Source organism: Ciconia boyciana, chromosome 24, assembly GCF_034638445.1.
Source record: "Ciconia boyciana chromosome 24, ASM3463844v1, whole genome shotgun sequence".
NCBI classification, from domain to species: domain Eukaryota; kingdom Metazoa; phylum Chordata; class Aves; order Ciconiiformes; family Ciconiidae; genus Ciconia; species Ciconia boyciana.
Window position 1 is genome coordinate 4,144,339 of NC_132957.1, and position 12,677 is coordinate 4,157,015.

A 12,677-nucleotide genomic window follows, 5' to 3' on the forward strand; every position below is an offset into this window, starting at 1 on the left:
CAGCCTGCCTCGTGGCCCGTGGAGTGAGAAAAGTAATATAAAAGGTAGATCTGTCATAAGGTGAAGATGGTGGGGGAAAGATTTGAAAGAAGAATGTCTATTTACCAAGTATTTTTTAATTAAAAAAAAAAAAGCTTTATTCCAGCAGTGTATAACTGCAGAAATGGGTGAAAGCAGGTGCCAGATAAAATTACTGGAAGTTGCCAGGAAACGTACTGTCATGGCACAACTACAACGCAGAGATGATTAAAAAAGGAGAAAAAGGCATCCCACTGGAAAAAGACAACCAGAAATTTGAAATGGCTGTTTGGACTGGGCTCTTTGATACTGAAAATGGTACCAGTCCGTAGGCGGTACTCTCTCCCCAAGCTCCGTTTAGCGAGTCTCTGGGGCAATTCATTAAATGCTTTACTGAGAGGAGGAGGAGTGAGACGGGCGCAGGTCGGGAAGAAGCCCCGCTCTCACGCTGGGCTTTAGGCTGTCAGGGACAGCAGGCTGCCCCTTCCCCACCTCCGGGAGCAGCGGTTGCAGAGCTCCTCGGCTTCTCCGTTTTACTCGCTCAAAGCTACCGAGGCCACAAAAGCTCCTCGGGCAGCTCTCCCTCCAACATCTTTACCTTCACCGGGTTTTGCAGCAGGCCAAAGCTCGCAGGAATCATCCCGGCCTTCCCCGGCCCCTTTCCTACCCGAGCCGGCGGGCGCCGCCGGGCCCGGACCCGGAGCCGCCTCGGCGGGGCCGTGCCCGGCAGGTGGATGCCGCCGCTCCTCCCCCGGCCCGGCCCGGCCCGTCCCGTCCCCTGCCGGGCTCCGCGCCGCCTCTTGCCGCCGCCCCGCTCCGCTCCCAGCTGACGGGGGCAGCCCCTTGTTTACTGGCCAGGGAGGCAGCCGCCAGCCCGGCCTGCGCTGGAAGGGGCCGCCGGAGCCGGGGCCGACACCGAGGGGCAGGGAGGGGCCGGGCGCCCCGCTTCCTGGGCCGGCGGCCGGGCGCTATAAAGGGGGCCGCGGCGCCTCTCCGGGTCTCTTACCGACGATGCGAAGCCGGGCCCGGCCCCCGCGCCCGCCCCGCGGCCTCTGATTCGCCCCCGCTGGGACGCGCCGAGCTGCGGCGGCTCCAACGACGCGGGCATGGGACCGAGAGCGGCGGCGGCGGCGGCGACGGCGCTGGCCGTGGCCGTGGTGCTGGCGGCCTGGTGCGGCCGGAGCCGCGGGGAGAGTGAGTAGGGGCCGGGGGCGCGGCCTAGGCGGGCGGCGGGGCGCCGGCGCAGGTGGCGCGGCGGGGCCCGGGCGGCGGTGGCGGGCCGCGGCCCCGCGCCGTGAGGGGGCGAGGCGGGCGGCGCGGGGCGGCCCGGCCCCGCCGCGCTTACCCTTTGTACCTGCTCGGGGCTCGGGGCGGGGGGGGGCGGGCGCCGCGCCAGGCCGCGCCGCGGGGCCGGCGGCTGTGGCGGCTCGGCCGGGGCCTGCGGCGCGGGGGAGCGGGGCCCGCAGCCCTCCCGCGGGGAGCGGCTCGGGTCACCTTCATCCCCGGGTTCGGCGTTTTCGGCCCCAAACCGCGGTGGGGCAGAGCGGGCCGTGAGGGAGGGCTCGGCGGCGGCCGAGATTGGAGCGGGGACGGTGCTGGGAAGGGCTGCAGCTCCCCCCGGTTCGCCTGAGGATTTACTCACCCGCGCGTCCCGACCCGCCGGGTCTCTCGCTCGACCGGGCTTTAAGGCGTGGGAGCGGGGAGGGTACAGCCGTGCCGTCCGCGCTCGGTGCCGGGGAAGGGGCCGCTCCCCCGGGGCTCGGCGTGGGTCAGGTGCGGGGAAGGGCATGGCCCCGGGGAGGTGGGAGCTGCAGCCCCTGACACTGCTCCCCTCAGCTGGTTTCAGAACCGGCTCTAGTTTCAGAAGGGTTTTAGCGTGGCAAGGCGTAGAGTTGGGAGGTTTTGCCTTTCACCGCAGGAACGCTTTTAGGTAGTCTTTCAAATCTACAGGTACTAAAGGGGGATGAAGCTCGGAGGTAGGGATGGGTGTTTAAACGGGGTCTTGTAAAATACAAGACAGGGGTATAAAGATGTTGTATTGGAGGTGGCAAACTTGTTAAATCCCCGACTGACACGAGCTTAAGCCTTACGAGCTGTTTTGATGGGTTACCTTAAATAAACTTGCTTAGGAAGTTCTTCTAGTTAGAGCTTTTAATGTTGGATGATGTTTACAGATGTTTTTTAATAAACTGAAAGTATTTATTTAAAGAGAGCTGACTGGATACATAAATTGTCTGTCTTGTAGACAGTCCCGTAGTCTGCCTGTTACCTTTCCCATCGGAAAAGGCAATAGCAAAAGAACCAGTTCAAGTGCCGATGATGCAATGATGGGCATTTTTGAAATGTGTACGATATTCAGGGAATAAAGCAGGATGTACCCTTAAGCCAGCCTCCTTTTTCCAGCAATCGGACAAGTTATATATTTCAAAAATACCCCAATTTCTTCCTCAGACATGTTTTTACATTAGAAGCCTTAAAAGAGACCAGTGGTATGGTTTTAACTTTAAGTGGGAGGGTAAGTTCCAGCTGGCAAGCACGTACAAACCTGCCCATTACTAATAGAGAAATGGAAAAGGTAGTTGACATATAGCGCTAATAATAAATACGTATACAACTTTGGTCCAGTGGTTCCTAATTGAAAACATTGTTATTACTACTACACTGAAGCTTGTTAGTTATTTATTTAAATTGTATTCTGCTTTTTGGGTTGCAAGTGATCTTAACACCGTAATCTTTGCTATATTACTCTGTGGTAGGAAAATATGCTCTACAATTCACGGATGGAGAAACAGGAGCGATGAACAAGGTGTCAAAGCAGAGTCTGGGGTGGCATATTTTTATATCTTTCATGTAGTGCAAATACTTTTCAAAGTATTTTACAGACAATTTGGGCTATAAGATCCCTAATTCAAAAGGTTTTCAGCCGCTTTGATGTTTGACTCCATTTTCTGAGAATGATTAGATCACCCAGCACTCCAGCGCTGATGGAAAACAACACGCTAATGCGAAGGCCTGCATCAGCGTGGCTCAAAGGGTAAATGCACGTACAATAGTTGCATAAGCAAACAAGTTGTTCCCTGAGCAACGGAACTAACGAAGTCTGCTTTCTTGGAGATTTGTGTCCTGCATTCTTTACAAACATGCCCCGTGATAACGCTGCTCTCCAGTGACAATATTCCTCCCATCTCTGAGCCCAGCCGTACATAGTTTTTCTGGTGCCCTTTGTCTTTCTCTTCCCTTTACTTCTTTTAGACAACGTCAGGTAAGAGGCTGGGGGAAAGCAGCATATAGTATGTGTGTAGGTGGTTCAGCGGGCAAACTGCTGGATGGTTTGAGTTCATGCTTAAAGCATCCTTTGGATGGAGATGCTGAATTTTTTCCTCCTTAACCCATCCCCAGTTTTCACGAGTCTTTTAGGAATAAGAACTCTCTTCCTCTTTCATATGTGACTGAAGTTAGTTGGTGAGCTCAGAAGTTACTGAGAGGAGTAGAAGCAAGGGTTAAGGAAAGGAGACCTGACCTGTGCATAAAATGAAGATACATATATCTTGTTTTGTGAAGAAAAACAGGTTTGTGTGGGGTTTTTTATCACTGTGTAAACATAATGCAACTTCTTGAAAGAAATCTCACACATGACTCGTGCACGTCAGTTCATTAGCTGCGGTATTTAGGGTGGGATTTACCTCACCTAGCTTTAGGCATCTACTGACTGAGAAACTTACTTTGGGCTCCTTTTGTGATTAGTAGAGAACTAATCAATACAGTCTCTAGAGTTTAGAGTACGCTTCCTCCCTTTCTAAACTCTTCACCTAAATTTGGGCGCTGCATGTGTACTCCATTGCCTACTGCTGATGGCGGGAGTTAGAAATCTAGCTGGGATCTCTCTACCTAAATCATCAGGTGGGAGAAATTTCACTTCGTATTTCTGTAGTAATAGCTTTTTAAAATAAATTTGCTTCTTAATTATTATTTCTGGCTCATAGAGATTTTTTGTGCTCATAAACTCATTAAGAAACTGGTCCCTTGTTCCACCTCAACCCTGTGTTAATTTTTGATTTTGAGAGACTCAGTCTAGAAGGAAATTTTGCTCCCAAGAGTATAAAGTAGAAAGAGTAAGTGCAGCAGGGCAGGGCTGTATCAAAACTAGGCAACAACTGCGTCTGTCAGCTAGCCCAGTGTGCCCTCTTGCTATTTTAAAGAGAGGTGGTACGCTAACTGTCTCTCTGAATAGTCTGTAAAACCCATAAGCTTTCGGGAGGTCAGTTTAGGGGTGACTGTCTTGCGGAACATAAATTATGTTGATATTGGCAACGTGTAAAACCTGTTCCTGCTCCCTTTGAAGTAATGAGGATCTTAAGGTCTGTTAGCATTGACTTCTGCCCGTTACCCTGAGTGCTCTCCTGTAGTCCTGGGATGCTAGCGCTTCACGGCCTTTTATCTTTGCATGGGAAGCGTAGCAGTGTGAGTCGTGGTTTTTGTTTTGATTTGAATGAGGAGAGCATAATGATACAGCAAACCAGGCTTTATAGGCCAGACTGTGAGGTCATATATGCTTTTGGCATTAAAGAAAGTGATTTCCGTGACAGGTTTGCCCTCAGTTCAGCAACGCTCTCTCGAGTAGTGAAAGATAACAGGCATCTGAGATGTTATCCAAGGGGGCTGGAGGCTTATGGACAGGCTCACGTTTGGGTCCATATCTCAGTTTGCTTCATCGCTCAGATCTAAATGGCTGAGGTGGAACACCGATGTTTAAAAATGAATATTTCACAATTAGGTGTTTTAATGTTTATTATACTATTGCTACAGTAGGCTAGAAGCTGTCTTACAGTCCCTCCTACTAACCTGTCGCTTAACAGGATGTTTTCCTGTCTCAGCAGTTATCCCAAGAAACACCCAAAAGCCCTTTTTCCGACTTCTTAATACCACTTCTAAAAGTCAGCCTTATCTAGAATCGCAAAGCTTTTGACTTGACCAAAGTGAGTGTCATTTTTCTTAAATAATTTGTTTATTCAAGTAGGCAGCGAACACTGTAAAAATGCAGAACTAACGAATAGTTATCTTAAATGGTTTGTGATCTTTCTGTGCAATGCTACATTATCCTGGGCTTGATTGTTAAAGAGCCAGAGCTCTGCAGCAGTGAATCATTAAGGTTTGGTATCCGCATGGTTGACTATAAACAAGGCTTAAGTTCCAGCTATTCCCCTGGTTAGACTCTATCTTGAAAACTAACCTCTGCCATCAGATCTAGTTTCTTCATTCAGTACTTGAAGGTTGTTACCAAACTCGTTTGTTCAAGAGGCTTGGCATCTTAGGATTTGTTTGTTTGGTTTTTAAAAAGCAGGCCTTGCAACTTTTTTCTTGGGGGTCTGATGAAACACGTCTATAATGCTGTTATTTTTTTAAAGTTCCTTTGAGTAGCTTGGTAACGAGGGATGGAGGAGTGTTTCCTCTCTGGCAGTGTCATGCTGTGCTGCTGGACATGGAGCCTGTTGCTGCTGAAATTCAGGAATTTATGTTTAGGGGAGATTTTGCCAGTAGTTTGAACAGGGATAGCTTTGGGCCGACTACCGGAGAATCAATTTGAGATTTTTGTTTTCCTGAAAGCTAATTTATGTGTGTTTTGAAACCAGGTTGTCTGTCTTTTGTAATTGACGGCTCAACTTTGCTCTCCATCCTCTGGGATCAAACCTGCCTAGCCCTCATACTGAATTGTTGATTAATTCCCCTGTCCCTGCAGAAGAAATATTATCGAGAGAAGCTGTGGAAAAACACTTATTACTTTGCTTAAAACTACTTCTTGTTGTCTCGGTAACAATAAATTTATGGGGTGACTTCAGCAGCTACTGCATGAACAGAAGATACAAACTGCTTTGAGAACCCTCCAACAAAAAAGCATATTTTGTTTCGGATATTCTTAACTCCTTGCTATTTTCCTTGATCCTTGAGGTGGTAAAAAAAAAAGGAGCTCAGATACCATGGCAGTATTTATCACTTAAAAACTAAACTGAAGTAGAACATGAAAAACAGTTCTTAAGTGTGATTTTTCTCTAAATGTGGAAAAAATCTGTATAAACCCTTTTAATCTTTGTAGATTTACAATTATATTACAATTGTTTATTTCAGAAGCAAACCTCTAATTTGTTTTCAATTCCTCCTAAGTTTCTATACCAGGCTAACATCAGTGTTTGACATGGCCTTCCGTTAGAAGGACTTGTGCCGAAGCCCCCAGTATTGGAACCCCTTAAGCACAGCAGACAACGTGCCCGTTTATTACATTGCTGTTGCTCAGCTTTGAAAGCAGGAGAGTTTGAATAACTCGGGTCGCGTCCTGGTTTGCCAGGATGTGTGGAATCTCCTGTCTGGTCTGTGCTGGCAGCACTAATTACAAATAATGCATTCCGTATCAGAGTTTAGAATTGGTGAAAAATACAAGAATAGTTTTAAAATGCAAACAACTGGTGGATTGTGGATGTGTACTTCCAGCTCTGGTAGATTTATATGATTATTTAACTCTTCAAAATGCTTTGCTGTTTACTCCCAAGCTTCACCTGTCTCTTTCTAGACTCAGCTTCAGCTAACCTTTCTTCTTTAACACACCTGGTGAAAGAATTTTGCTGTCTCAGCCTTTGGTCACCTTCCCTGCGATCTCCAGTGGGGGATATGTTTCAGGATGGGGAGAGCTGAAGACGAGGGAGGTTTATACCCTGTGTGGGTGTTTAGGTCGTTACGTTTTTTGAGGCGATAGGAAGATCTTTGAGGAGCTTTCTGGCTGTTTGAACCAGGAGCAGCACTACTTGTTTTAGTAGTGATCTCTAGAAGCCTGTGGTGATACAGGTCAGATTCACAAGCCGTGTAATTTGACTTCTTTTGAGTATATAGGAAAGTGGTGAGTGCTGTGAACTCGGGGAGCGCAGAGGATCAGCCTGTTGCTAGACGGACGCAGAGAATGCTCTCCGTGCAGCCTTGCTGGATCCGTATCCATTCTTCAGCGGAACAGGATCATGATTTTCCTCGGTGCTTGGCACCCTACCCTCTGATGCGTGGGGTGGGGCTGACGCAGCAGTTGACCACCCGGGATAGCTCCTTCAGACCGGGTTCCTCAGCTTCGTTACTGGATGACAGGAAGATTTTCGTAGCCTGAAGTGCAGCCACAGCACTTGGAGGACTTCATCCTGGCTGTACCAAACTGCGGTTCTTTTCACCCGTGCTTGAGCTTTTGCTGTCTTCTCTTTCCATGGAGCTGAGCAGGGATAGCTGTGTGGATTAAGGAGCTGTCTGGGGGCCAGCTTGTGGCCAATTTCTAGTGACTTACCTAATTCTAGTCAAAGTGATGAAAGACTGAGGTAATTATGCTTAGTGTATATATGCATTTTGTAGCCTTGAGCCACAATAAAAGCCTAGAGCTTTTACTCTTGAAAGTAATTCTTAGTCTGTAGAGTTGAGCTGTATTTTTTGACTTTTCCTTAAGGTCAGCTGTATACATTCAAATTACTCTAGGTAGTACTTTATACTGTTATAGTAGGTACCCACAGCCACAGCAACTGGTTGTGGGTACCACCTTAGCTTGCTGTATTTTGCCTGTGTGCTCAGCAAGCAGTAAATAAGTAAATAAGAACCAAGGCATTGGATTTTGAATTTATCAGATAGTTTTAGCTGCACTGGTGACTTGTACGTTGAACTTCAGTGTATGAGTTTTATTTGTCCTTCTGTTGTTTCTCCTTTCAAGAAGAAACCACTGGCCTGCCCTGTTACACACTTGCTTCCTTGGAAATACCTATCTTAATTGTTTAAAATAAATATTTAGAGTACTTAAACTGAATCTGTTGCTCTCCCAGTTCTTTTAGCCCGCAGTTGGGGTGTGCAGCAAGACAGCTTTCTGGCTTACTTCCAGTTTGGCTGCAGTTTTTCATGGGGCAAAGAGGTTGCTGCTAGTTGGTCATCAGATTTCCTTTCCCACTTTTAAAAAGTACATCCTTGATCTTTGAGGCACTGTGTGAATTAGCTTTTTCTTCCAGAAAGCAATTTATGAAACGACTTGGATATAGTGCCAAAAAATCCCATTGGGCAATAACATTGCTCCAAATCCTATATTAGTGTTGCCAGATTTATTTTTTTTATTGCAGTGAAGGAATTTTTGAATAATCATTAAGACATTTGCATAGAATTTATTTTTAACCCGCACAGCAGTGGTCTGTGTAAAACCATGAGGAGTCAGACAATCGTAACTATTAAACATCTGGCTCTACATCAATTTTGTAAGGCCCGATTATTGCTGGGTGATTTCTTGAAGCTGTGACATGGTAATTTTATAGTCGGTGAGCTTTACATACAGTGACAAAAAGAGTAAAGACCCTATGTTTTTCATTCTTAAGAGGGGGGGGCGTCTCAGCTATAGACAAAAGAGAATGCCTACAGTGGATGCAGTTTTTAAAAAAAAAAAAAAAAAAAAAAGAATCCACCTGGACAGGACAGGGAAAGGGTTGGTTTGCACCGTTGTATTGCCAAGCAGCCTTGCCTTTCCACAGGCTTCTCCATTGAACGTTAAGGTCTGGCTGTATATTTCTATGAAGTTTGGTTTTAAAAGAGTTATCACTGGGACTTTTGTTGTGCTATACAGGCATGGTGCTCTAAATTTCCTTTGTGATTTCTTACCTGTGCTTAGAGTTAAAAAAAATATTTCCCTATTCAAACTTTTTGCTTTCTGTCTTTTCCTTTTGCTGGTGCCTGGATTCATATTATTCTGTTTACCTTCTAATTTATGCTTCATGTGATTGTTCACTTTGCCAGTTCTTTGGGTTACTGGTTCTACTAAATTAACTGTCCAGATAGTCAAGGCAGGGAGATTTGCAACCTTGAGAAAATAATAACAAAAAAGCCCAAACACCTAACCTGAAAAGAATGCTTAGGGCAAAAATTACTAGTGTAGTAAATTACTCCTGTCAGCAAAGTCTGGGCAAGAGTGTAGGCTGTACTCTTGCATGTGTGTATTTCCAGGTTTTTCTGCTCTCTTCCGAAGCACTACCATTTCCTAGCCATTATTCTTTTCCTGTCTTCCCCTCCCTGCAACCATTCTAAATTACTCCCTCTAATCCACTGTCATTAATTGCACAATCTGAAATGAGGTAGGTGTGTCGCTGGCAACTATCTAAAGAAAACACACTCTGTTGCACAGACATCTCTTACTTTTGTAAACGCCAAATGACGTCTAAGGACTGGTGTTACCACTGCAGTCGTGATAGAGGTAATATCCAGAAACTCAAGATGGCAGAAAAAATGATGAAATATTCTTTCAGTCTTATTTTGTAATCATATACCAGGGAATGTTCCCCACAGCATATTTCTTAACACTTGAAGCATGCTTTACTGAGAAGGATCTAGTCGTGAATTCTGAGTGTAGCTGTTTATTATGGTGCAGTTGGACAAAACGGTGTATTCAGAAAACAAAAACAATTACCTTTTCTTAAATAAATAAATAATGTTGGTTTTTGCCTTCCAGTTTGCAGAAGCATGGACATTCGCAACAATCTGACCCGGCTGAACATGCTTGAGAACTGCACTGTGATTGAGGGCCACTTGCAAATATTGCTGATGTTTAAAACCAAGCCTGAAGATTTCCGCGAGCTCAGCTTTCCTAAACTGACTATGATTACAGACTACTTGCTTCTTTTTCGTGTGTATGGCCTGGAGAGTTTAAAGGGACTTTTCCCTAACCTCACTGTGATTCGAGGAACTCATCTGTTTTTTAACTACGCACTAGTCATTTTTGAGATGGTTCACCTGAAAGAGATCGGCCTCTACAACCTGATGAACATTACTCGAGGCGCTGTGCGAATTGAGAAGAACAACGAATTATGTTACTTGTCCACGATCGACTGGTCAAGGATTTTGGATTCTGTAGAAGATAATTACATCGTGGCCAACAAGGATGACAAAGAAGAGTGTGGAGATGTGTGTCCGGGAACTGTGAAAGGGAAGAGCAACTGTCCGCCTACTGTGATAAATGGCATTTTCATCGAACGCTGCTGGACCCACGACCGCTGTCAGAGAGGTGAGTCTGCAGAGTGATGTGCGTCAATTGTGGTTTTGCTGTCAGTTTTTAACCTGTCAGATCTATCGGAGGGCTAACAGGTACCTACTAATCGCTACCTTTAAGCACAGGCTCCTAAAAGCAAGGCTCAAAATTGACGTTAGACAGGTGAAGAGAGAACCTTTGGGCTGGGGTTGTTGTAGCAGGGGAAACCCTGTGTGAATAATGTATCCAAAAATGTTGTGTTTGGTTTCTCTGGAAAGTTAGGGACTGCCTAGAGCTCACAAGTTTAACGGACTGTGAGTGTAACTGGTATCTTGTATAACAGTTAGTGGTATTAGTATCTCTTTTGGGGCTTGGGTAGGGGATTAAAAGTCCAGATTGACGGAAAGGCTGCCGCATGCGGAAACACAACAGCGGGGAGAAGTCTTTATGGAATAAACTCGACTCTAGAAAGGTGCAATTACATTTTTATTGAAACCTTCCTGCCATAAAAAGGCATAAGATATGTGGGTGAGTGAGCAACGTTTGCACAGGGTAAGAAGCTGGAAGCCAAGTCGGACCTGAAGGGAAAAGGAGAAGGAGGAGAGAGGACCTGGATGGGGGTTGCCTGTAGCAGGAGTCCTGGGGAGGGTGCAATAACTGGGCTTTGAGCCTGGGGTTTTGGTTCAGGGGAGAAGGTATGTTCAGAACGTTAGCTGCTGTTGCAACCCCTGAACTCCAGTTCTTAAACTGTATTAGGGTTGCTTTTAATTTCATACAGATTTGTTTTTTTCCAAACTTGGAACTGACCTTCGGTTTAGTTTTAATTATATATTCACTTTGATTTATGTTAAATCTGACTTGACGGGGAGCAAAGTGAATTGAGGTAAACCTGACACATTTAGAGTTGTCTGTCTTTCTGGAGGTAGTGCATCCAAATGAGGCAGTGTGTCCTAAGACAAAATTAGGAAACTTGCGGGTTGGAGGGAATTTCTTGCCAAGCCTTAAAGGGCAACTCTGAGTGCTAAGTGCCAAATTTGAGAAGGAATTCCTACCAGCATGCATAAACTAATGAAATTAATGTGGTTTCCCCTCTGCTACTCCTCACCCCAAAATCGTCTAGCTTCCTTGTAAAGAAAGTGGTTATTTTTTGTCACCAGAATAACAGGGTATGAGCAAGAAGATGCAAGCACGTATGTGTTCCTTTTTTAAAATGCAAAATAAGGTTATAAAGCATTTTAGTTTATAAACTCTTTTGGTGTACAGTTACTATCAGCGCCGAAACCTGGTTTCTTATGCATTCATGTTTTATGTTTTCTGCTATTTCATAAGGTTAAAGATCTAACTGAAACTTTTTCTGTGGCTAGACTGTTCATAATGTCCCTCATTCCTGTGAATTTTCTGGGGCTGTGCTACAGCAGACGGGAATGTATGGTTTCTCTCCTTTATAGGACTGCCTATTTCCATGAAACCTGTAGGAATGTCATATTTTGCCATTGGGGCAGAAAACTCAGCTCCCGAGCCTCTCGTACAAATTCAGCTAGATTTGTTGGAGGATCCCCGTACGGTATCACACACTGTCTCAGCTTAGTTACCTAAGGCAGACAAGCTAGTAAGTCCATTTGACTTGAATTGGAAATTGAAATTTGAATTTGAAAATGGTTTCAAAAGTAATTAAATACAGATGCTCCCATCTGGTTTTGTGTGTTCCTCGTAGAAGATTTAGAGAAGCAATGCTCCTACATATTTTGGCTGTAACTGGTATGCATTTTCAAAACCACTTAACAAGCCATGCTTGTCTTTGTTTTGAATGCTAAGATTTGTACTTTTATTTATTGGTAGCTGGTGTTCTCAACAAGCTGGTATCTGTCTTATATTGTGCCTTGTGACACCTGCCTATATGCTTGTAAAGTTACTTTAACAGCTTGAGTAGCCTGTTAGACTTTTTAGACTTTTTTGAGTAGCCTTTTGACTTTCAACACACATGCACGCTAGTAACTATGGTGGAGATTAAGCGACATTTATTTAGTGAACCTGTTGGCGGAATCGCCGTGTTCTCTGTTCTTGTGCCAGCCATAACGTATCCTTAGCATGTGTAATTGTTTTGTCGAGATTATTATAAGCTTGTGTGAATTGTGTACTTTGTACTTGTGTACTTTGGCTTTCCTTAGCCTGAAGAGCCTCATACCAACTCTCAGTACCGAAGGTATTAGTGTCATAATATCTTTCCCTCTGCATTTTTGCAGCTTATCTGGGAATCTTCAGCAGCTAATGCTGTGCTGAAGTCTCCCATCTCTCTGGTTTTAAGTGTATTCCCCTCTTTTATTTTTGCTCTTTGTCTTTTAACTAATGCTGGAATGAAATGTAGCAAGTTCAGTATAACTTTCTTGGGGGAAGTTTGGTTTTGTTTTTCTTGCTGTTTGTTTTGACGCGGGTTATTTGTACCCCTGGTTTGTTTTATAAAACTTGCTGTAGAATCTCCTGTTGGCTATTGTTTGTTTTGCATCTCTGCATGGGAAGTTGTTGCTGTCTAAACTGATAGCACTGCTGGATACCACTGCTACCCTGGGACTGTGGGTCAGGATATTTTGTTTGCTGTTTTGTCTACCGGAAAAAATCCTTACAGAATATGTAAATATTGATTGTTTCG

The 12,677-nt window shown here is 45.1% G+C and overlaps 1 protein-coding gene across 1 annotated transcript in view; it reads left to right on the top strand.

The window, feature by feature from the left end:
- The first annotated feature begins 701 nt into the window (after nt 1-701).
- Nucleotides 702-12,677, top strand: part of INSR (insulin receptor) — a 60,689-nt gene continuing 48,713 nt past the window's right edge. Inside the window, exons 1-2 of the mRNA XM_072845222.1 lie at nt 702-1,212; nt 9,515-10,066. Coding sequence (XP_072701323.1) covers nt 1,125-1,212; nt 9,515-10,066 — 640 coding nt within the window. The 5' untranslated portion in view covers nt 702-1,124. The remainder of the gene's footprint in view (nt 1,213-9,514; nt 10,067-12,677) is intronic.